Here is a 24,684-nt window from a genome sequence, read left to right on the forward strand (position 1 = left end):
TACGTTCCCTTTTATCCAATACATTTTTGCAACTATTAAAAACTATTTTTTGCCTCATTTTTTGTGACAGTCTTGGAGATGCTAATCTTGATCTATATTAGATGGTTTTTGGACGGGTGAATGAAATGGAGTGCTCAGATCTGTATGTCCCAGAAACCGTAGGTAACGTGACCTTGTCCTTGCCTCCCGGGCATGGACCTGCCTCAGTCACGGGTCTCTATCGTTGCGAGCTTTCAATTGAGAAACGTGTGCCTCTTCCATGGAAATTAGCCTTTTGGCAGGAATTGAGCAAGAAGAGCAAACAACCATGCATGCCGCCACAACATCCAAAAGCAACTAACCGATCTGTTAGATGTGCTGTCATAACGCAATGGTAGTTTAGAAAAATAACCAGCCAAAAGTGCTGCTTTGCTAATGCACGGCGGCACGGCAGTTGAGAACGCATCACCAATTTACTCTAGTGACTCCAACGTTTGGACTCGTCCCACCCCACGTCCCCACGGCAGTCCTTGCGTAATACAACAGCCGAGAACAGGGAACGGTGACAGGAGCAATTCAAGCCTGCTGGTCTGTTGGATCTAACACCTGCAAATGTGACAAACACGCAGGATATATAGTGACATTTTTGGCTATTAATCTTCCCATTGACTCCAAATGATTTCTGTTCTTTTCATGATGATGATGTGTATAGTATCCCACCAATCAAAGGATGTATAAACTAGACGACTTGATTAACCTGCCTCTATACCGGGGATTAGAGATGGAAATCTGAAGAGCAAAATCCTGCCATGGGCCATGGGCTCAACTGCTGATATTGCGCAGAAAAGCTCTGATCCTCTTGTATGGTTTGCTGCTGTGTCAAAGATGACCCAAAACTTCTTTCATGTGGCCATCATCTACTGCAGTTCACCAACTGGTGCCTCGTTCAGCCATAGGCAGTGGATGAAGTCGTACAGCTTCGCACTCACGCTCACCTGCCCAGATCGAAGAGTTAGTGATACTTCTGGTTATGACATGTCACTATATCAAGATGAGGATTGAGGACAGACAAAGACGAGATGCAAAGAAGCAAACCTTGTACGGTGTTGGATTTAGCCGCCGGATGTGATCCGGACGCAGCTTTTCAAGCTGCTGCATGCAGCGGCTTCTGATCTTCTCCAAGGAGGGCAGCTCTGCTCTAGGTTTATCTGCATAGAAACATAGATACACATGTCAAGACAGGACAGGATGCAGGAGCTAAAGTCTACATATTTTAATGGTCCAGAAGATAATTAGCATTCAGATTTTTCTTTTTTTTTATATCATACAGGGTTGATGAAGTCTTTTTTACTAAAGGTGGTACCAGTGGGTTAGCTAGCTAACTCGTTTTATCTCACTTCCCTTGCTTTGAAATCCAGATTATAGTACAACTACAGTAAGTTATGGGTCGACCCAGTGATCCAAAGGAAGCTAAACTTGCACCCTTAGCTGTGGCTCTGGTGACTGGTGATTGTCAACATTAGGAAATAAAAACAGAACAAGGCACCGGAAATACGGGACGCTTAAATTTATTAAGTTTGTCAAACTATGTTCAGAAAGAAATTTAAGCCTGTCATGCTGCTCTCTTCTATTTTAAAAATCTTATGCTTAAAAAATGTAGTGCAAAACGAGGATATATCCTTCTGGATTTGAAGGCAATCTAATGCTGATGCTGGTTACTCTCATTTTCAGTTACTACTTTCGAAAATTCAGCCATTAGTGTGTTACAACTAACAAAATTCTCGCTGAAGAGTTAAAAGGTCCATACCTGATGTCCCCGGCCAATAGTACTGTAGAAGCTCCTCAACATGCTGGGGGACAACATATGCTCTCTTTGATTCAATGAATGGATGGCGGCAGAGGATTCTTTCTCCTGCCTGCAAATATTTTAGTAATATGCCAATATGAAATCCAGTTTAAACATTGGAGGTCACTGCAGATGAAAATGTCAAAGACAAGATACAGAGCATGGCAGCTGTGTTGCTTAACACAGATAGGAAGCATGTGATGAACAAGTACTAGCTCAGCTATATTCCGTTCTAAGATATATCCTAAAATTCTGTACTGTGATACTTGGGAACGTTGTACTAAATATAAAGCACAGATGTCAACAAAGATAACAGAAGTGCATTGTTACCTTAGGTGATGGTTCACTTTCACGAATCATGATATCTACCAGTGGGTAGCCTTCTTTCCCATACAGTCTAAAGCATCGCTTTTTGCATGGAATGGAAACCTGAAACATGTTATTACACTATCAATGTGTGTGTGTGTGTATATATAATAAAAGCAGATATTTCTAACACAAAAATACTGAACATACTTTTGCCACGTCCTCAGACAGCTTAATACGAGGTCTATTATTTATTTCAACTAGCTTAAAGACACAACCAAGAGCAGCCTGGGAATAACACGTCACAAGGTAAGTTCCAATTCCAAAGGCATCAACCTCATGACCCTGCAAAATAAATGAAGATCATAAATTATATCAGCAATTGATAGGATGAATAATAAAGATAAATTTACAGAAGAACAAGCGCACATATCAGATAACATTGGAACCACAGCTGCCATAATACAAAAGGTAAAATAGTTCTTGACAAATTGTAAACGCAAGATAAGTTTATTGCCTGTTTGTTGAGGGCATCAATTGTTTCCTCGTTCAGATCGTTGCTAGCAGTAATGACCATCTTTGCAAAACCAGGTAGATTGAATTCCTTCTCTACTGCACGAAACACTTTTCGTGCTTCAATGGACAAATAGGCCAGATCACCAGAATCTAATCTAATACCAGATGCCTTGTACCTACAAAAGAATATATGATTAGACAAAATGCTCATGTTTAAAGATTGAGCACAAGATTGGGGAATTTCTTCTCTCAGTTGTAACTTGTAAGCATGGTAGTTGAAGTGTAAACTATCAAGTATATGCCATTGGTGTGACCTTTTTAAATAACTTTAGCTTCATTTGCGTTCTCATGAATTTGATTCTTTGAGCACATGATGAATTTTCATGTGAATATAAGCTCATATCTGATAGGGGTGGTCAAACACACAGGTAATGAGCGCCAAGGAACAATGGCATACCCTAAGTCATGAAGTGCTAGAGCCACTGCACAGAAATTCGGAATACCACTTCGTATAACCTGAAAGGCAGCAAAGAGAGTGAGCATGGCTTATGGACCGTAATTGTTACAAAACAGAAAATATATACATGAATGAGTTAGGAATTGACTATGCCTTCTGAATAAATGACAGGTGATGATAATAGTGAAAACACATTCTGTTCTGGAATTATGCTGTTGACGCCTTTTCGGAGCGCCAAACACTCAACAAGAACCGTGGCGGTGCTCTCTGGTCAGGCGCGGACGGTCCGCGGCCTAGGGCCGGACAGTCCGCGACCTGGCGCAGGGCTAGGGTCCTCTGCCTGACGGCCGGACGGTCCGTGCCCTGGGGGCCGGACGGCCCGCGCGTACGCAGGGGCGACGGCCTGGATCTCGCTCCTGGGAGGGACCCCGTCGGGGAGGAGAGATCCTAGGTGATGTCTAGGCTCGGCAGGCCGACCTAGACTCTTCTAATCGGCGTAGAGTCGAAGAGAAGCGGAGAATTTGGAGATCGAGAGGCTAAACCTAAACTAGACTAGAACTACTCCTAGGATAAAATGTGAATTGTATTGATTGAAGGTTCGATTCGTTGTTTCAAATCGACCGTATGCCTCTCTATATATAGAGCAGGGGGGCTGGACCCTTTACGAACTAATTTCCGAGCGAATTCCGCGAATTTAGATAACAACCGTAGCACAAAACTCGGAACCCTAAACTGCTCTGCGCATGCGCAGACCGTCCGGCCCACAGGCGCAGACCGTCCGGACCGCGGACCGTCCGGCCTCAGGGCCAGACCGTCCGCCAGCTCAAAACGGTGCTCAACATATGCCCCCTGCCTTTTGGTGGAGCTGAGCAAACCAAAAGCAACTAACTCGATGTGATTACATCGGTTCTTTTAGGCATCTTGCCACATACTAGGATGGTACTGTTTGAGGAAACGCCCATTCAAAGCCTTGGGCAAATCCTTGCCTTGTAATGTTTGTAGCAAATAGGCGTTACCAGACATCACCTGTTTTACTTTATAAGGACCCTCCCAGCTTGGCGACCATTTCCCGAACTTCCGGTCTTTATTCCTTAGATGCAGAATGGTCTTCCACACCAGGTCTCCTACTTGAAATGATTTTGCTTTGACCTTCTTGTTGTAGGCCCTGGCTACCATGATCTTGTCCTTTTCTATTGCTCCCAAAGCTATCATCCTCTTGTCGGTCACCTCATCAATATTATCCATCATTGAATTATAATAATCAGTAGCAGTTAGATCATTTTGTCTGGCGAACCTGACAGCATTCAAACTTATTTCCACAGGCAACACTGCTTCCTGCCCATAGACAAGCTCAAAAGGAGATACTTTAGTAGCACTATGTTTAGATATTCTATGAGCCCATAAAGCTTCAAACAAAATCTTATGACAATGTTTAGGATTATCAGATATTTTCTTTTTTATCAAATTAATCAATGTCCTATTACTAGACTCGGCCTGTCGATTGGCCTGAGCATAATATGGAGATGAATTAAGCAGCTTAATTCTGTATAATTCAGCAAATTCACGTACCTCCTTTGACATAAAAGAAGTCCCTTGATCTGTAGTCAAGGTCTGGGGAATGCCGAATCTATGAATAATATACTCAGTTATGAACTCAATTACCTCCTTGTGTGTCATGTTCTTCAGAGCAACGGCCTCAGTCCATTTGGTGAAATAGTCAGTGGCAACTAACACGAACCGATGCCCCTTTGATGATGAAGGATGAATTTTTTCAATAAAGTCTAGTCCCATCCTCTGAACGGCCAAGGCTTGATGATAGGATGTAATTCGGCTGCAGGAACCAACTGTAGGTCGCCGAATTTTTGACACACTTGGCAACCCTTGTAGTACTTGAAACAATTAGCTATCATGCTAGGCCAATAAAAACCAGACCTTCGCAAGAGCCATTTCATCTTTGGAGCCGATTGGTGGGTACCACAAATTCCTTCATGTACTTCGGCCATGGCCAATATAGCATCATCTAGGCCCAAGCACTTAAGCAGGACGTCGTTGACTGTTCGGCGGTAGAGTTCATCACTCATCAAGACATACTTGAAAGATGTACGCCAAATGTTCTTATCTGTCCTGATATTGGGATTTCGTAAATAATTAAGTATAGGCGTCCTCCAATCACTTGCATCGGCTTCATTATCAGCCGATTCAATTAAGAGAACATTTCTGGTAACCCCGGACGGTCCGACGTCTCGACGCGGACGGTCCGCGACCTGGGGAATTGGCCCTACACCGGTTATCAGATTTTCAGTGTCGTGGAATCTCCCTCGCTTTATCCGATAACCTGATGCATCTTGTGCCAGATTGTTAGCTCTATGATTCTCAACTCTCGAAATATGCCGAATACTGAATTCATCAAAAGAATGGATTATGCTCCAACATTTTTAAAGGTAACTATTCAGAGTACCATCAAAGCATTGATATTCTTCTAACACTTGTTGGACGACCAACTGAGAATCACCAAATGCCTTCACATGTTTCACTCCCATACAATTTAAAAGTTCCAAGCCGAATAAGAGGGCCTCATATTCGGCTTGATTATTAGTGCAATAAGTTTTCAATCGGCTAGAGAAGTCGAAAGAGACATTACTTGGTGAAACAAGTACGATGCCAATTCCTTGCTCTTCATTGCAAACCGATCCATCAAAATATAAAGTCCAAGGAGTAATAGTGAGGTATGACATGTCTAGTTTATGAATATCATTAATCCGATGTTCTACAATGAAATCCGCTACGACTTGGCCTTTCATAGATTTCAATGGTTCATAAGCCAAGTCATATTCTATGAGTGCATCACTTACCAATTCTACCACTCATAATTGGGTTATGCAACATGTATTTGATCACATCGGCTTGACCAGAAACAGTGCAATGACTAGACAGTAAATAACATCTACATTTGGTGCATGCATAAAACAAGCATAAGCATAACTTCTCAATAAAAGTGTACCTTGTTTCAGCATCCACCAACCTTCGGCTTAGATATGTCACCACATCCTCCTTCCCCTCAGTTTCTTGTGTCAGAACAGCCCCAATGACCTTATCTTCAGCTGAAATGTATAATCGGAATGATACTCCTGCTCGTGGTGCTTTTAATACGGGAGCCGAAGATAAGTATTTTTTGATGAGATCAAATGCTTCTTGCTGTTCTGCCCCCCAAGCGAATTCGGCATCATTCTTAAGCCGAAGAATAGGGGTGAACGCATCAATCTTCCCAGCTAGGTTAGAAATAAACCTTCGTAAATAATTCACCTTGCCGAGAAACTTCTGTACCTCGACCTTACAGGTCGGAGGTCCCACATTCCGAATAGACTTGATTCGGTCAGAGTCTATCTCTATACCATGTTCATGGATGACAAATCCTAAAAACTTACCAGCCGACACTCCAAAAGCACATTTACGTGGGTTCATTTTCATACCATACCGACGCATTTTATCAAAGGCTTTGCGCAAATCAGCTATATGAGAACTAAACTCAGCCGATTTGACTACAATATCATCAATGTAAACTTCCACAGTGTTTCCTAACAATTCATGGAAGATCAAATTCATAGCCCTCTGATAAGTAGCACCAGCATTTTTCAGACCAAATGTCATGACAACACACTCAAATAAACCAATGAAGCCTGGACATATAAAGGCCGTTTTAGACGCATCTTCTTCGGCCATGAAAATCTGATTATATCCGGCATTACCATCAAGGAAGCTAATAATTCTATTTACTGATGCATTATTAATTAATGTGTCGGCTATGAGCATGGGATATTCATCTTTAGGAGTTGCTTTATTTAAATTGCGAAAATCAATGCATACTCTAAGCTTACCTGACTCCTTCTCCACCGGCACAATATTGGAGACCCACTCTGCGTATCTGCAAGGTCTGATAAAATCAGCTTCTAGCAGCCGGTGGATTTCATCCTTGATGCATGGGAGAAGATCTGGACGAAATGTACTAGCTCTCTGCTTGAAAGGTCTGAAACCAGATTTAATAGGCAGCCGATGCTCTACGATCTCTCGGCTTAATCCAGGCATCTCAGTGTAATTCCAAGCAAAGCAATTTGAATATTCCTTCAATAGACCGATCATCTCATCTCTAGGATCGGTCTCCAGGGTCTTGTTTACAAAAGTCGACCTTGGAGTTTTACCATCTCCTATGTCAATCTCCTCCAAAGGATCGGCCAATGTAAACCCCTATCCTAGTTTATCAAGATCTCTGAATTCCTCTATCATGTTCCCCACAGAGGAATTAGATGATCTTTGTGTGGCGGCGGACTTTTCGGTCTCGGGGACCGGATCATCCGTAATACTGTCTTTTCGCTGCGATAGATGTTCGGTCTTTTTGTGAAAGACCAGACCATCCGGCCTTGGAAGCCGAACTGTCCGTGACCAAAGACTCATGAACTTTGTGTGTATTCATCATTTAAACTTTATTTAGGATTTAGCCGATTCTCCATCGGCTCTAGCATTACAGGAATGAAACCTTTCTTATCTATACTTATGAATTGATAATCAGAAAAATCTACTCCTGTGAGACATGTAGCAGTCCCATAAGTCAAGAGTACAGGGGCATCGGCCACAGCGATGCAGGCCGATACATCAGCATGTACTTGTTCTATGTCATCGCCTACCAATTGTATTAACATTTGATGTAATGTAGAAGGTATATATTGATTGGCGTGAATCCAATCTCTGCCTATGATTAAACTGTAATTTCCTTCTACATCAGCGACGAAGAATGCAGCAGCAAGGGTCTAGTCCCGATAGTTAATTCAACGGACGTGACTCCCCTGGCTTTGATCAAACTATCAGTTCCAACACCGCTGAGGGTCATGTTGGTCTTGACAAGTTCGTCATCTTGTTTACCTAATTTTCTGTACAATGAATAAGACATTAGATTTACAGCCGCCCCTCCATCTACCATCATCTTAGCAATCGGTATCCCATCAATGTGACCGCGCACGAAGAGCGGCTTTAAATGATTTACTGATTCCTTTGGTTTAGTAAAGGCGGCTTCTTTAGGACCAAAATCAAACTGGGCAACAACAGGTTCATCGTCGCCGATAATAGCACAATCGACAGAAAATGTAATAACATTTACATCCATACCTGGGCGTTCTGGAGAAGCCTCGTAGTCGACTAGGTCTTCTCCCAGCAGGTCGTCCTCTTCCATTGATGTTGGCATGTCGTTGGAGGCTTCCTGGTGTGGTGCGGACGGTCCGCGCCTGGTGCAGTTTGTCCGGCCTTGTTGGTCAGGCTATCTGCCATACCTGCAGGGTGCTGCACAAGTGTTGTTTTATTTTCTATTTTTGTGGCCGTTTGTTTTTCCTCAACGGCCTTTGTTCTCCATTTCTTTTGTGGTGGCGGGTATAGTGGATGTGTGTCATTGAATATCTTTTCCGCCTCCTTCTCCTGGATCTCCTTTGCTCTTAGGCGCTGTAATTTTCTCTTTTGGGACCGTGTCAATCCCGCTGGGCACCATCGAGGCATGGAGTATTTTGGATCGGCTATTTTGATGGTAGTTGTATCTTCTTTTTTGGTTGTATTGGCCGATTCACCAAAAATTATCGGCCCTTCACTTTCTTTTTGTATAACGATATCTGTTGTACCTATTTTGATAATGTCCTTTTTTGTCGTTCTTTCAGTTGCCGCAGGCATATGCCCCTCTGCCGGATTGGTCGGCCTTGGAGGCCGAGTAGTCCGGCAATCCTGTTGGGTCTGTGCCTGGTGACCGGATTGAGCGGTGCTCAATCGGTCTTGTACTGGTGGCGCCAACCTGTCAAAAACAGATGTTTGGGGTGCCCCCCAGGAGGGGTACTGTGGCATCCCAAATGGATATGGTGGCATGCCCCACATTTGATTTGGGACATATGGTGGAGGTAAGTATGTGTATGGATATGGCATAGACGGATAAGTAGGTGGAGGTGTCCATGTCGGTATGTTAGGTCTCAATTGTACAGTATGACCTTTCATTTCTTCCGATTGGTGGGGTGGTCCAATCGGCCTGACCTGACGTTGCTCATGAATGGGTGAGCGGGGTCGCTTTGCTGGCCGGTCACTGGGGCCGGCCTTCTTTTTCACGTATTTAGACAACAATTGATCGAAAGTTGGGCCGGAATTGACCAGCCGACGAGCTGCTTTAAATTTTTTTTCTCGAAAGCGCAGGAGAACTGCGCGATATTATATTAAAGAAGAAGGACAATTACAGAAGAAAACAAAAGAGGCGCCTATGGCGGCCAGTAATAGGCATACAGAAACCCATCCATGTCTAAAGAAGAAACTAACACAAATTACCACAATGCTAGCTAACTAGCAGGGATGCCCGGAATGGGGGCGGTGAGCAAAGACAACTTTTTTGCACCAGCCATCTCCCATAGGTGAACCTCCAACTCAACTCTTCTAATAGCATCAGCAATACTGGGGTTCTTATTGTCAAAAACACAGCCATTGCGTTGCTTCCATAAGGTCCAAACTCCCAGAATGACTAGAGAATTGAGGTCGTCCCTTGCAATTCCAGAGACTTTGGTACATAACATTCTCCACCATTCAAGAAAAGCACTATCCTCAGATTGGGGGGCAAGAAACTGCAGGTTCACTTGAAGAAGCAATTTAAACCAGAATTCTCGAGCAAAGACACATCCGATCAACATATGGTCCAAGGTTTCTTGATCCTGGTCACATAGTGGACATCTCTCTGGATGGTCCATACCTCTTTTCTGCAGCCTGTCTGCTGTCCAAACCTTCCTGTGAGCGACCAACCACATAAAAAACTTGGTTTTCGGAGGAGCCCAAGATTTCTATATTCTATGAAAAGGCTCAAACTCAGAAGATCCCAAAAAGAAACCCCTATATGCTTCCTTTGAGGAGAACTTTCCGTTTGCAGCTAGACGGAAGAAATGTTTGTCTTCAACTTGAGGTCTTAAAACAATTGAGTCAATTAAATCCCACAAAATGAGAAATTCATTGATAATTCCAACCGAAAGAGCTCCTTGAATGTCAGAAATCCAGCTCTGATTAGAGATAGCATCCACCACTGTTCTCTTGCTAACCCGTCTCTTAGGGATGATCCCAAATAATCAAGGGACTAACTCTGCAATTCTGTGACCCGATAACCACCTATCAGTCCAGAAATAGGTTGTAGCCCCATTACCAAGCTCAGTTTGCATAGCCATGGAGAAGAAATCTTTTACCTTTTTAGGGACCTGGATAGCAAGAGAGGCCCACGGGCGAGATGGCTCAGTTTTAGCCAGCCAAAGCCATCTCATTCTAAGAGACCAAGCAAGTTCTTTCATGCTGGAAATGCCTAGACCACCCAATTCGCGAGGCCTACAAACAATTCCCCAAGCCACGTGACAGTGGCCACCTTTTACATCTCTTCGACCTCGCCACAGAAAACCTCGACGAATCTTATCAATGGCTTTAAGGGCCCAAGCTGGAAGGTCAACAGCCATGGCCAAGTAGATCACCATCCCTGTGAGGACATGCTGGACGTGCACCTTACGACCAGCTTTAGTCAATAACTCAGCCTTCCATCCGGAGAGTTGATTTGCAATCTTATCAATGATGGGTTGTACTTGGATTTTTGAAAGCTTTTTAATGGCAAGCGGTAAACCCAGATAGCGGCAAGGGAATTCAGCTAACTCACAAGGCAACATATTCTGCAGCAAAGCAAGGTCCTGATCTCCACATCTAATAGGGTACACGCTGCATTTCTGAACATTCGTACGTAAACCCGAAGCATCTCCAAACAGCTGAAGACAATCTAGAATAACATTGATATCCATGGCTGCCGGCCGAAGAAAGATCACCACATCATCTGCATAGAGAGAAACCCGGTGTTGCAATGCCCGAGGAGCAAGGGGTTGCAGCAGTCCATCCTGTGCGGCCTTATTAATCAAGAAGCCCAGAGTATCCATGACCAAGATGAACAGAAAAGGAGACAGAGGATCCCCCTGCCGGAGACCACGACGATGAAGAATAGGTTGTCCAGGTAACCCATTAAGTAACACCTGAGATGAGGAAGTCCATAGCAAGCCACTAATAATATCTCTCCAGACTTGGCCAAATCCCAAATGTTGCAAGACTTCCAGGAGGAAGGGCCATGAGACTGAATCAAAGGCCTACGAGTTGCTTTAAATGTATTTGTTTTCCACGTACCTATCTCTGGTCGTCGTGGTTTGAAGGTACGTGCCCGCTGCGAGTCCTGAGCATGGCCGGACCGTCCGCTGGAGTTCTCCGGACCGTCCGGAGAAGCGTCGGACCATCCGCGTCTGGATGGCGGACTGTCCGCGATGCGCAGCACGGGTTCCCGCAACTGTCTCCCTGTCTACGCTCGCCCCCCAGTGCTAGAGGCTGTGATGGTCACCTTTAGGGTCTCCCCTCCATCGGGAGTCTTCTCGGCCACCACTTTCCTGCAAGAAACTTTACAATCCCCATCGGCCTTTTTAGCATTGCCGATGTTTGTTTCTTTGCCTTTGCCTTTATCGGCTGTGTTTGGCCGAACCAGGACTTTCTTGCCCTCGAAGTCGATCATGTTCATCGGAAAGGGCTCTGTATCCACCTGCATTTTCTAAAATTTCAATCGTCCCTCGTTAATGGCCGATTGAATCTGTCGCCGAAACACATTACAATCATTAGTGGCATGAGAAAATGAGTTATGCCACTTGCAGTATGCACGACGTTTTAGCTCGTCGGCGGATGAAACAGTGTGATTTATTTTAATGTTGCCATTTTTGAGTAATTCGTCAAATATTTTATCACACTTACCAACATTAAACGTAAACTTAACCTCCTCTTGCCGTTTCTTTTGAACCGGCTGTAAGGAGGAACAAGCCGAAGATTTGGCCTGCTTTGGCCAAACCATTTCAGCAGCATACACTTCTGCTGATTCGTCATCTGAGCTACTTTGGTCGCATTCTACTATATGTACGTTGTGACGAATTGTTTTAGCAGTTTCTTTGCTTCGGCTTTCACAAGCCAAAGCTCTCTGGTGTAACTGTGCTAGTGTAAAAAATTGGATGCCTTCTAATCTTTCTTTTAAATAATATCGTAGACCATTAAAGGCTAATCCTCTCGAACACGCAGGAGAGCTGCGCATCAATATATTAAGAAGAAAAGGGGAAAATACCCCGAAACAGACAGACACACATACACACACAAACACACACACACACACACCGAACCCACCTAGCCAGAAAGAACAACTGGAACAGGGGCAGGGACAGAGCGTTTGTCAGCTGACAAACACCCCAACTAAAACAGAGAAAAAAACTAAACCACCCGTCTTTGAGCTAAGAGGTAAGAAAAACCCTTAGCCCCAGCCAAAGACCACAAGAAAGCTTCCTCCCTGGCCAACCGAACGACCCCCATCAAATTTGGATGGGAGCCATTGAAGACAACACCATTTCTATGTTTCCACAACATCCACGCGCCTAAAGCAACCAAGGAGTCAAAGCCCTTTTTACTCATTCCACCCAACCGAGCACTATTGAAGCACCACCAATGATCAAAATCATCTATATCCTGTCCTGGAAGGAAGTCCTGCAAACCAAAAGACCTTAGCAGCTCAAACCAGAAATGTCGCGCAAAGGAGCAGCCCACCAGCAGATGGTTGATAGTCTCTTCATGCTTATCACAGAGCGGGCAAAGAAGCGACTGAGTCAATCCTCGTTTAGCCAATCTATCTGCTGTCCAACATTTGTTGTGAGCCACAAGCCATAGAAAAAACCGACATTTGCCAGGGGCCCAAGTCTTCCAAATTCGATCAGCCTGCTTGAAAAGCACCGAGCCATGGAACATAGCACTGTAAGCGGATTTTGAAGAATAATCCCCAGAACTAGAAAACCTCCAAACATGACGATCTTGCACATTGGGCTGCAGCAAGGATCCTTCCAAAATCTCAGCCAAATCCAAAAACTGCACCCAGAAAGCATAGGAAAGAGCTCCCTGAACATCTTGAACCCACCTCAGATTAGTCAAGGCTTCCTTCACCAATCTACTTTTGATAACCTTTCTAGGAATAGAGGCAAACACAGCCGGGGCAATCTCTTGGATGCAGTGCCCATGCAGCCATTTATCAGTCCAAAAAAGCGTGTTTAATCCATTTCCAATTACAGTGTACACAGCAGAATTGAAAAGGCACACCACTTCCTTTGTGAAATGAAGCGGAAACGCAGCCCACGGCCTCCCTGGATCTGATTTCTGCAACCAAAGCCACCTGACTCTAAGGGCCCAACCAAACAGTTTTAAATCAAAAAGACCAAGACCACCCAATTCTTTAGGACGAGTGACTTTACTCCAAGCCAAGGAACAGTGCCCTCCCTTGATTTCTTTCCTGCCTTTCCAAAGGAAAGCTCTCCTTAATCTGTCAATTGCCTTGATTGCCCAAGCAGGGAGATCCAGGGCCATAGCCAAATACACAAATCTGGAAGTCATAACCGACTGAATATAAACAGCCCGGCCAGCCTTGGTCATAAGCACCGCCTTCCAACCAGGGAGCATGACTGCAATACGATCAATGATAGATTGCAATTGAGGCCTAGATAGACGTTTTAAGGATAACGGAAGCCCAAGATATTTGCATGGGAAATTAGACAACTGGCAAGGTAAAGATGCCTGCACTGAAGCCAGAACTTCCTCATCACAATGAATTGGGAAAACATTACTCTTCTGAATGTTGGTCTTCAGACCCGAGGCTTCACCAAAAAGATGCAAAATCCCCTTAAATACCTCAATATCAACCACATCCGGCCGAAGGAAAACAACCACATCATCTGCATACAAAGAGATCCGGTGGTGAAGGAATCTCGAAGAAAGGGGCTGGAGGACCCCTACCGCAGAGGCACGCTGCACCATAATATTAAGAACATCCATAACCAAGACGAAAAGCATAGGAGACAATGGGTCCCCCTGACGCAAACCCCGCCGATGATAAATGACTTCTCCCGGGCATCCGTTAAGCAAAATTTGAGTCGAGGAAGAGGACAACAAGCCGCAAACTACGTTGCACCAGATCTGTCCAAAACCCAGCTTGATGAGGACTTCAATTAAAAAAGCCCAGGAAACACTATCAAAAGCCTTAGAAATATCCAGTTTGACCATGACACGGGGTTGTTTTTGTTGCTGCAAAAAACGGGCAGTGTGCTGTACCAGCATAAAATTATCTTGAATAAACCTTTTCTTGATGAAAGCAGATTGATTAGGCGAGACAATATGCTCCAGCTTACAAGCCAACCTATTAGCCATAAGTTTAGACACCAGCTTAGCAAAACTATGAATGAGACTGATAGGTCTAAAATCTTTGACCTTGTCGGCCCCTTCCAATTTTGGAATGAGGGTGATGTAAGCAGAGTTCAGGCAATTCATGTTGGCAAACTTTCTGGCCCATACACAGGAAATTGCAGCCATGACATCAATCTTGATTATGGACCAGCAGACCTTGTAAAAACGACCTGTGAACCCGTCTGGCCCTGGCGCCTTATCCAGAGGAAGACTAATGATTGTATTCCAGACCTCATCCGCCGAGAAAGGGCTGTCAAGAGCTTCTAAATCAAACGTGGGAACTCCAAGCTGTTCCAAATCAACCGCAGCCCCTCTATTAATTGCAGAACCAAGCAGATTCAAATAGAAATCCGTGAACAAGTCCGCCTTCTCCTCCTGGGTAGTGAAAACCATTCCATCCTCTGAGACAATTCTAGGGATGAAGCTCTTAGCTTTGCGATACCTTGCATGAGAATGAAATAAAGCACTATTTGCATCCCCATCCTTCAGCCAACAAATATGAGATCGCATCCGAACCAAAGAGCGCCATAGAGACGCAAGAGCAAGACTGTGCTGTTTTAGATTATTACGCAACCAAAATTCTTCGAGAGAAAGACTTCTACTTTCCTGAGCAATGTCGAGTTGGTGGAGCAGCTCCTTGGCGAGACCAAGCTGTGATCTAATATGACCAACCTTTTTCTCGCCCCAACCTTGAAGAGCTTTAGCTGTGGCCTTGAGCTTCTTGGAGAGAGTGAGCAACGGACAATGACTAGCAGGGACAGCAGCCCATGCATCCTCAACAGCTACCAGAAACCCATCTAATTTTGTCCAAAAAGCTTCAAAATGAAACCGTGGCTTTCCATGCACAATATCCTTAAGCCCCAGAAGAAGCGGGCAATGGTCTGAATCGAAAGAGGCCGAACTTTGCAGCAGGGCCCAAGGAAACTGATCATCCCAATCCAAGGAGCAGAAAACACGATCCAGTTTGACAAGAGTTGGATTATGCTGCCCATTCGACCAGGTGAACTTACGCCCAACCAAAGGCAACTCCTTAAGAGCCAAGTCATCAATCCATCTCCGAAAATTATGCATCATTGGCCTATCCAGATTGGAGTTATTCTTATCCTCATCTTTATAAACTAAATTAAAATCCCCAAGGACCAACCAGGGGTCAGAGCAGGAAGCACGAATATCTCTCAATTCTTGAAGAAAGGCAATTTTGTCCTGGTTGAGCTGGGGACCATACACACAAGTCAGCCACCACTCCACATCATCAACCGGATGAAAAAGAATTGACACTGAATGATCATCCACTCTAGAAACACTAGCCCAGTTTATATGATCTTTCCAAGCAACCAAAATGCCACCACTAGCACCAATCGAAGGGCGAAAGACAAAGTTGGCAAAATCTGGTCCAAGCATCCGGATAACCAAAAAACGAGAAATATCCTGCATTTTAGTTTCCTGTAAACAAACCACATCCACTCCAGATGAAACGACCTCAGCCCTTACAGCATCCTGGCGAGCCGAGGCATTAAGCCCCCTAACATTCCATATGAGAATTTTTGACGGATCCATAAAAAACTAGCTTAAGACGTCCAACCAAACCGCAACCCAAGGAAGAGAAACCTTCCTCAAAGAGTAGCCTCCACAACCAACGTCTCTTCAGGTAGAGACCACCCAAAGAGAGAGGCAAGGGCTTGGATCTGCACCTGGGATAGAGAATTGCTGAAAATGCTACTATATTCCTCCAGCGCCTCCTGACTCAGAGAATCCCCATCATGGATCACTCCCAGTGTCTTCATAATGGTCTTCTTGCTTTTCTTGAAAGAGGAAAGGCGTTGGTGACACTCAACCCCGACGCCAGCAACACGCCTGCTGCGCCTAGGAGTAGCCACCCGCCCCCCAGGCAGTTTTTTCTTTCTAAGGGGGTTGGGGGCAGGGTTCTCCAACACAGCATCGACCTCTTTGGTAATACTGGACAAGAACTCGGACACCCTTGAGGTTGAAACATCAACAGCAGAAGCCGGTGGTTGAGACGGAGAGCTCCCCAAGGCTGTTTCCTCAACCCTCCTCGCTCCTCGGCGACGCCGAAAGTAAACTTGAATAGGTTTTGGGCGGAGGAGCAAGGGAGGGGAGGTGGCAGCCACAGGGGACTCCCTGGGAAGCAACACCTCGCAGTCAGCCACAGAGCCCAGATTTCCAGCCAGAGCACAAACCTGCTGACAGCCAATCTGATTGTGATCTTCAAGACATCCGTTCAATTGCCCATTGCCAGGACCAGTAAGCACAGAAATCTGCCCAACCCCCTGCTGACTTCCAAACTGACAGAGTTCCTCAGGACACTCAATCAACTGCCCACTGCCAGGGCACTCATGCAGAGAACTGACCACCCCCTTGCAAGCTGGAGCACTCGGCAGAGACAGCGCAGGAAGAAACCACAGGACCGTGACTCTGGATCTGGGCATCAACATCAACTTCTCTGAGCTCCACGTTGCTGAATTCCACCAGCACAGCCTCATCGGTTAAGACCTTAGAACAATCATTCGTTTGATCCCCATTACCTGCTCTTGGGCCAATCCGGTCGTGAACTGAACGACGCTCCGATCGCTGACCCCTAACATGATGCCCCTGAGCAAACTCATGGGAAGGCGAGATGAGACGCCTTCTACGCGGAGAGTGATCCTCATCATCAGGATCCTCAGAGCGAAGAACTGGATCAGAGCCATCCTGCCGGAGAGTGATCGAGACCGCAATATTCACAGTGTAAACCAGCACACGTTTTCCTGCAGGATCACCCTCAACAGCAAAAGGAGGTTCTACAATCCAAAGCTCTTTAGAAGAAGGAATAGCAGAAGGGTCCAAACACCACGCGGAGCAGCGGAAAACAGCCACATCCTTCAGGTTCAAAGTATCAGGATGGACATGGTGTATCCACGCAAAAGGATTTAGCAAATGATCCACAGTGCTTGTCTCCCAAGCATGTATAGGGATTCCTTGGATCTCAAGATTGATCAACACCGGGAGTAAGGCGCCCTTGGACTCCATGAGACGAGACCATTTCTTACACACCACAGAAAAAGACCCAGCTCTGAGAGTAGCCCATCTGCCAACCAACTCCTCAACCTTATCACGACCAGGGAGGACAAGAATATAATTTGACGCTGAAACCCGCCGCAACACCAGAGAACTAGCATCCATTTCCAGCCTAGGGGCAAGCAGCTCAGCAATCTCCGAAGCCCGAACCGAAGACCGATCGCTGATCACAGTCACCATTACCGCGTATTGAAGATCATCCTCTGCTCTCGTCATTTGGTGGCTCCAACCCAGGATACACGGAGGAACGTGGTGCACTGGGGTAACCGAAGCAGCAGTGGCCGCCATGCAGCCTGGACGATCCGAGGAAGATGGGGGTGGGACACCTGAAGGCTTTGCTCTGGAACGACGCTTCCTAACCCGCTTTCTCTTGGGGCGGACGCCAACCGGCAGGGGAGCACTGGAGATGCAACCAGCAGCATCATTCCCACTGGCCTGCGAAGGACTATCCCCAGACGCTCCCCCCTGGAGGAAGGCTGATGAGAGATACGTCTCCACATCTTCCCCGAATCCTGCTAGCTGTTTTTCTGCTAAATGAATTTGGAAGCATCGGTTTCTTGTATCTCGGAATCTCCGGATGTAATCATTAACCGTTTCATCTTTTGCCTGTCACAATGACACTAAATCTACCAAATCCAACTCATAGTCACCGGAGAAAAAATGATCATGAAATTTTTGTTCTAGATCCCCCATGATGAAATGTAATTTGGAGGTAAAGTGGCATACCATGCAAACGCGGTTCCTGTTAGAGATAATGAAAATAAACGTACGCGAAATGCCTGTGTCGGCCAATTCTCCTAATTGTGCTAAAAACTGGCCTATGTGTCCGCGCGTGTTCTTTCCTTGATCACCCAAAAATTTTGCGAATTCGGGTATCCTGGTTCCCTGTGGATATGGGTGGTGATCAAATCGGCTGTCATAAGGTTTCCGATACGATTGCCCCCCAGGGACCATGCTCACTCCGAGTTTATCTCGGAACACCCCGGCTATTTCTTCCCTCACTATATCAATGGCAGCCGGTGCGAGACCACCGGCTCTCTGGTCAAACATAGGTGGGGTTGGCTGGATGTTAGCATATTGTCTTTCCCCCCATTGGTTTGAGCTACGTGGTGCATTTCCATTTGCCCTATATGGGTCATAGGTTTGATCGTTTCTTTCCGGCCTTCTATGTGGGGCCGGAAAGCTTTCCTGGGCTCTGGATCTTAAATTAATGGGCTGGTGCATTGCATAGTGTGATGGGAAGTGTTGCTGGGACGGGTGAGGATTCAAGTAACAATCCTCCTCAAAAAGGTCATGTGCGGACTGTCCGGACATTGGCCCGGACCGTCCGTGATTATGTGCGGACCATCCGTCGTTGTATGCGGACGATCCGACTAGGTAGTTCAGATTCCGTGTCATATGTGGTGGCTCGGGTGCGTGTCTGGGTACCCCATTAAAAATGGGCTCGGCCGTGGCTGGCCCGGACGGTCCGCGCTCACGTGACATGTGCAGATCGGCTGTTTTGCTGCCGATTTGCGGTTGCTCAGGGTACGTGTCCATCGGCATCACATAAAGGGGTTGTGACTGGTCGTGACAACCTCTAGCCGATGTATTACGTGCGTTATCCCCTAATTCAACCTCGTGTGAAGGAAAATTTGCTATACTAGATTTATCAAATGCACGTACTAGTCTCTTATAATCGTTTTGCATATCCCCTATGATATTTTGCATTTGTTCACGTTGTTCATCTACATAATTCTTAAGAGATTGCAGCTCGTTTGTATTACTTACATTGGGGATATCTGGCGTGGGTCGCAGTGAAGCCGGATCCGTCGCCCGATGTCGGATGACCTTGTTGTTCCTGTCCACTTTGAAGTTGGCCAAGAATTTTGCTTTTGCCTCCTGGATCATCTGCTCCTTGTGCTCCTCGAACTGAAGCTGTTCGTCAGCCGGCAAGGTCTCCCAAGTCGCCTCTATGATGTTGCTTGGGGAAATATCAGAGCTATCTCTTGAACCAGCCATTGAGGGCCGATTTGATGAGTCTATATTTCTTGTCCCCAGCGGAGTCGCCAAAAAGTATGTTGACGCCTTTTCGGAGCGCCAAACACTCAACAAGAACCGTGGTGGTGCTCTCTGGTCAGGCGCGGACGATCCGCGACCTGGCGCAGGGCTAGGGTCCTCTGCCTGACGGCCGGACGGTCCGCGCGTACGCAGGGGCGGCGGAAGTCGCCGCCGGCGGCCTGGATCTCGCTCCCGGGAGGGACCCCGTCGGGGAGGAGAGATCCTAGGTGATGTCTAGGCTCGACAGGCCGACCTAGACTCTTCTAATCGGCGTAGAGTCGAAGAGAAGCGGAGAATTTGGAGATCGAGAGGCTAAACCTAAACTAGACTAGAACTACTCCTAGGATAAAATGTGAATTGTATTGATTGAAGGTTCGATTCGTTGTTTCAAATCGGTCGTATGCCTCTCTATATATAGAGCAGGGGGGCTGGACACTTTACGAACTAATTTCCGAGCGAATTTAGATAACAACCGTAGCACAAAACTCGGAACCCTAAACTGCTCTACTCATGCGCGGACCGTCCGCCAGCTCAAAACGGTGCTCAACATATGCAATCACCGAGCAGTCTACCCTCAGGACACAAAAGTCCATATATGTCTATGCGTAAAGTAACAAGTTTGACAGTAAAACAAAAGATCATGATTTCTTAATATCAGCACAAAAAGAAAGGAGTGTTCAGAAAGACAAACAGAAAATTATAGAAGTTAACAATGACAAAGGGAGGTTTTCAGACCTACTCACAACCTCAAGAAAAGAGACTTGACCCTACCCACTTAGACATGAATTGAAGTACAAACAACAAGAGAAAAGCTTAAAGCTCAAACAAAGTAACAAAGTAACAACTCACGTCATATGTGTCCACAAGAGCAAGAAAGTTGCTTGGAAAAGCCAATGCGTAGGATGCAAATGCAGCCAGCTCACTTTTATTTGTATCACCAAATACACCACCTAATGAATCTGCTGCCTGAAATCAACCCCAAAAGTAACATAAGAATACCATGATAATTAAACCAATGTAACAAGTTTCTGGAAGCATACCTGAAACTTTTGAAGCCACTCTTGCACTAAACTAACAAAATCCTCGCAAACTCTTGAGCCATCTTTGTTCCTGAGGGCCTTGTTTGGTATCTCATCAAGGCTCTGAAAGGGTGGAAAGTACATTACCAAATCATGAAACAAGCAAATTGCGATAACTACCACGAAGAAAAATACCCTCAAAATGGACATCTAAGCATGAACATCCAAGGGACAGCCTATTAATGCAATGATATGCAGCTCTCATGTTCGTTCAATGAAAAAAATGCGAGGGACACTGGGACAGTACCACTTGTTGTGCACACTGCCCAGAAAAGATATGAAAAGGAGGAATGATAAATTGATAATTCATAGATTCCACATCAGACTAAAAGAACATGATGAGGAAAAAAACTAGCATGGTTGAAAAGAGAAGAAATTAAACAAATTACCTAGAATCATGAAACAACAGTGGGCTAGTAACCAATGCAGTGAAGAACGAAGGTTTTGTTTGACCAATGAAATTACAGTATACAGATATAATGCTCTCCAACGATGAAAGTAAATGCATCTGCATAAACTTTCATTCGTTCATAGCAGGAAGGATACTTCACTGACCATATATGAGCTAACAAAAGCATGAGAATGTGTTCCACGAAGTGGTATGCCAAACAAATTTCCAGCCAAAACATTGCTGCAAAAAAAAGACTGATGTTATGACCGACATCACTAATAGGAGTCGTGGCCGCGCCAGTTGCTAGGCCACACAAGCAGTTAGAGGCAAAATGCCCATAATTTTTCTTCCTTAGATATTTTGCATTGTTTTTATAAAAAATAGAATCATGGTTGATTCTTGTTACGAGTTTTCCATAAAAATAAGGATCACTTTCTTAGGGGTCAAATAAGCATCATTATATGAGATGAGATGTATCAATTGTCTCGCCAAACTGGTGCATCTCCCCTTCCACACTACGGTCCAGGAATACCATGATCACTTCAAGCATTGGTGCGCCACACGCTGAATCTTTTGCCAGTCTCGAAGGCCGACCTCATCGTTCAGGGTCATAAGGAGAAAATTCGGATCAATGTCGAGTTCCAAGAACCCAAGGACCTGCAGAGGACCATGCACCTAGCGTGAGCCTATGAGCCTCGCACCGCGGCCACCATGCCAGCCCTGGTGCGGCAGACCATCTAGCCTCCCCAATGCACGTCGTTGGTGCAACTTGCCCCGCCGCACGCAACTGCTGAGGGCGTGACCATGTCTGGCTGTCCGCAGCGCCTCCAATGGCGGCACTGCATGCTCCCTACACCAGTTCTACTGCCTCACACCGGTCGAGATGGCTGAGCGTCGTCACCAAGGGTTGTGTTACAACTGCAACAAACCATACATGTGGTGCCACTAGTGCTAGTGTTTGTTCTATCTTGAGGCCATCGCTACCTGCTCGACGAGGCATCCTGGTCGTCTCCCCACACACCATCACCGGCATACACACCGAGGACATCATGCACTTCCATGCCTACATCCATGGTCACTGGCTCCTTGCCCTCCTGAACAATGACTCGACCCACAACATCAATGCCAGGGTCATGTGCTCCATCGGACTGGTGACAAGAGACAACAACAACATGTGGGTCTCGATGGCCAATGGTGATTGTGTTCCTGCAAGGGCATGTCATGCAACTGTCGGCGTTTCGACCCCGGGGGGGTCCCTGGACCGACGAGTAAATTGTCGCTGCGTGTCCCAGCCCAGATGGTGTGAATCATCTAGGCCCCTTTGGTAATGTTTTGGTAATTAATAACAACTGCTTGTGGACTAACGATTCTTGGAGAAATAAGAATGCAGAGTTGGACCACATAGAACAGGAAATGTTGAAGAATCATACGCATTGGTTGTGGATCAGATGAAGGAAAAGGTATAATATAGGTTTCTTTTTGCCGGTCTTGAGGTGTTTAGAGAAGATAACTGACCGGATTAGTAGGCTAGATAGCCGTACTATTAAGAGGGGTCAATGGCTTAGATCTGTGTAAAACTTAGTGCCTCATAGAGCATCAAGTAGTTGCATTTGCATGAGGACTAACAGCGCTTCACATTTCGTGAGCTAAAAGTTCTTTCAAAAGCATGTTTGAAAATTGCGAAGTCATGGACGTGCGGACTGTCCGGGCCTCGGGGGCGGACCGTCCGCGATCCTCCAGAGGGAGTCCGAAGTCTGACCATTTGTGTGGACACTTTGTTCTATTGCACTGCGGACCGTCCGGGCCTTAGGGCCGGACCGTCCGCAGTCATGACCAGAGGAGGGTGGCTTCGGGCCAGTCCCTGAATTATAGGCGGACGGTCCGGCTGTGAGGGGCGGACGGTCCGCAAGTGTCAAACTCGTTTTTGGACAGGGACTGTGTGTTTTTGTAGATTTGTACTACGGACTGTCCGGGGGACCAGTCCGGACAGTACTGTCTCAGGTCTCGGACCGTCCAGGATTTATAGTCGGACGGTCCGCGTGTGTTAACTTCTCTTGATCCGAGGCTCGGGTGTTTCAATCTGCCAGGTCGCGGACGGTCCGGCCTTGAAGGGCGGACTGTCCGGACCCACCTTTTGAGTCAGCTCTGACATGTTTTCAAACGGTCATTATAGTCGTTGTATGTACGGCGGACCGTCCGGCCGGCGGACCGTCCGGCCCTAGGGCGCGGACGGTCCGCGTGTGCGCAGAACTGCTGTCTTTTGCACATAACGGTTGGTTTTTGATGGGGGACTATAAATAGAAGGGTAGCTCGTGTGAGAGAGCTCTCTTGGCCATTCCTTGCACACATTGAGCTCATTTGTGATCCTCCAACTCACTCTCTCACACTCTTTGCTTGAGATTGCATTCTAGTGAGAGATTGAGGGTTCCTAGTGCATTTGCATCATTTGGTGATTCTTGAGGCACTAGGTGGTACACCGAGCAAGCGTCATTGGCTTGTTACTCTTGGAGGTTGCCGCCTCCTAGACGGCTCGGGTGATTGTCTCCGTCGAGCTCTCCAAGAAGATTGTGGAGAAGCCGCGGTGTTGATTGTGAGGGGTTCGCGCCTACCTCGCCGGAGCGGCAAAGGTGACATTAGTGGAACCGAGGTATTGAGTGATTTCTTGTCCACTTGGCTCAAAGATCAAGTCGTGTCTTGATAGAGGAGCAAGTGAGAGCTTGAAGTCCACCTCAACGTGGATTAGGGGTGATCGGCAAATCACCGATACCACGGGATAAATTTCGGTGTCTCTACCTTCTCGCATTACTTATTGCCTTGCAATTGATTAGTGATTTGCTTATTGTTCTTCAAGTATTCAATCACCATAGTTGTTTTTCATACATTGTTTACTTATTGTCACTAGAGAATTTATTCCTCTTGTTGTATTGACTAAATTTATTTAGTATTTTTGATTTTAAGTCAAAACCGTCTATTCACCCCCCCTCTAGCCGGTGTCCTAGATCCTACAAGTGGTATCGGAGCCGAGGACTCCATTGTTTGTGGATCTAATCATCCCGGAGTGGGACAAAATGGCTAGTAACAACAATGTGCACATTGTGAAGCCACCGCACTTTGATGGAAACAATTATGATTATTGGAAAATAAGAATGTCAATGCATCTTAGAGCAATGGGTGGAAAAATTTGGCCAATTGTCAGGGATGGATTTGTTGTGTTGAAGGAAGATGAACCATCCGTTAGTGATAATGAGAATATCCTCACAAATGATCAAGCCATGAATGTCTTTTATGATGCTCTTGATATAAATGAGTTCAATCGTATCAAGAATCTCACAACCGCTCATGAGATTTGGATAAAACTAATGGAAATTCATGAAGGAACTACAATTGTGAAGAGTGCCAAACTATATGTGTGCAAAGGGAAGTTTGAGCAATTTATTATGAAAGAAGATGAGAGTGTATCCGATATGTTCAATCGGTTGAATGAGATAGTAAATGAACTCAAAGGACTTGGTTTTAATGTACCGGATGTGGATTTCACACACAAGTTCCTTAGATCACTTCCGGAGAAATATGAGACTATTGTGACAATGCTAGTAAGGAGTGATCTATCTACAACTTCTTCAACCGAAGTATTGGGAGAAATTCTCACTCAAGATATATTTAAGAA

The 24,684-nt window shown here is 45.7% G+C and overlaps 1 protein-coding gene across 2 annotated transcripts in view; it reads right to left on the reverse strand.

Moving 5' to 3' along the window:
• Positions 1–329: 329 nt before the first annotated feature.
• LOC103646450 (nicotinate phosphoribosyltransferase 2) overlaps positions 330–24,684 on the reverse strand; it is a 77,761-nt gene continuing 53,406 nt past the window's right edge. For both annotated transcript variants that reach the window (XM_008671185.2, XM_008671186.3), the window contains 10 exons: positions 21,182–21,257; positions 20,588–20,689; positions 20,397–20,513; positions 3,105–3,163; positions 2,649–2,823; positions 2,342–2,476; positions 2,156–2,254; positions 1,787–1,895; positions 1,075–1,187; positions 330–974 (listed from right to left, as the gene is read on the reverse strand). In XM_008671185.2, coding sequence (XP_008669407.1) covers positions 897–974; positions 1,075–1,187; positions 1,787–1,895; positions 2,156–2,254; positions 2,342–2,476; positions 2,649–2,823; positions 3,105–3,163; positions 20,397–20,513; positions 20,588–20,689; positions 21,182–21,257 — 1,063 coding nt within the window. In that variant the 3' untranslated portion in view covers positions 330–896. The remainder of the gene's footprint in view (positions 975–1,074; positions 1,188–1,786; positions 1,896–2,155; positions 2,255–2,341; positions 2,477–2,648; positions 2,824–3,104; positions 3,164–20,396; positions 20,514–20,587; positions 20,690–21,181; positions 21,258–24,684) is intronic.

Source organism: Zea mays, chromosome 2 (assembly GCF_902167145.1).
Source record: "Zea mays cultivar B73 chromosome 2, Zm-B73-REFERENCE-NAM-5.0, whole genome shotgun sequence".
NCBI classification, from domain to species: domain Eukaryota; kingdom Viridiplantae; phylum Streptophyta; class Magnoliopsida; order Poales; family Poaceae; genus Zea; species Zea mays.